Below are 920 nucleotides of genomic sequence, written 5' to 3' on the forward strand. Positions count from 1 at the left end.
CCCCAGGTCAAGGCCCTATGGGGGTCTGCACAGAAATAGGTCATTTGTCACACATGATGTCCCGGGGCAGGGGATGCATTATAGATGAGCCCAAACAGCATGTCTCAGTGAGCACTCACCACACAGCTAGGGACACAGGAGGGAGCAGCAGGAGGTGGGCAGAGAGGGATGAGAACTCCTCAGGAAGAGGATACTGGGTCCTGGGATGTCGTATAAAGTAAGACAAAAAACACTGCTGGCCACATTTCTGTTCATAAAGCAAGGAAAAGATTCATTCATTCAGCAGAGCCTGATCACACCTACAACTGCACCTTCCTCAACTTTTCATTGAATGGACATAAATTAATTCAGGGGGCATCTAATTTGTTATTCTCATGTCTGCACCTGACCCTACAGCTAGCCATCTGCCTTGCATATGAGAGGTCCAGAAATCATCCACTCCTTGGTCTTATTATGGATTTAATGCTTTGTTTGTAGCCACAGTTCACACCCAATTATTGCATATTTTGTGTCTTCTTTTTCCCATTATTGTAACTCTGTGATTATCAGTGGAGAATGTGGACTCAGAAAGTCTGCCGACCTACACTTAAAATCGCTTTTCTTCTCAAAGACAAAGGGCTGAGGAGTGAAGTTGTTTGCTATGGTTTCAAATAGGCCTAAATGGAGTATAAGAGAGAAAGGAAGGGGCTGTGCTGAGGGAGAAGTGAGTGCAAAGTGTGGGGAACGAGAGAGACAAGTCCGCTGTCTTCTGCTGCACCCATCTGTTCTGAAAGTGCAGGTGGAGCCCTATTCACTCCGCTCTGCATGTGTGTGTGTGAAGAGGGGGGCAGGAAGAAAGGAAGGGCAGCGAGAAGGAGGGAGTGGAGAGATGGAAGGGCAGGGATGGAAAAGGGAAGGGGTGGGGTGGGGTGGTGGTGTTG

General features: G+C 48.0%; 1 protein-coding gene across 1 annotated transcript in view; it reads right to left on the reverse strand.

Annotated features, from left to right (window-relative positions):
• The window catches only part of nprl3 (NPR3-like, GATOR1 complex subunit), a 12476-nt gene that overhangs the window by 5955 nt on the left and 5601 nt on the right, over positions 1-920 (reverse strand). Inside the window, exon 6 of the mRNA XM_087175980.1 lies at positions 120-126. Coding sequence (XP_087032106.1) covers positions 120-126 — 7 coding nt within the window. The remainder of the gene's footprint in view (positions 1-119; positions 127-920) is intronic.

This window comes from Seriola lalandi, unplaced genomic scaffold, assembly GCF_002814215.2.
Source record: "Seriola lalandi dorsalis isolate HSWRI2012SDOR001 ecotype SW California unplaced genomic scaffold, Sedor1 jcf7180002054519, whole genome shotgun sequence".
Lineage (NCBI taxonomy): Eukaryota > Metazoa > Chordata > Actinopteri > Carangiformes > Carangidae > Seriola > Seriola lalandi.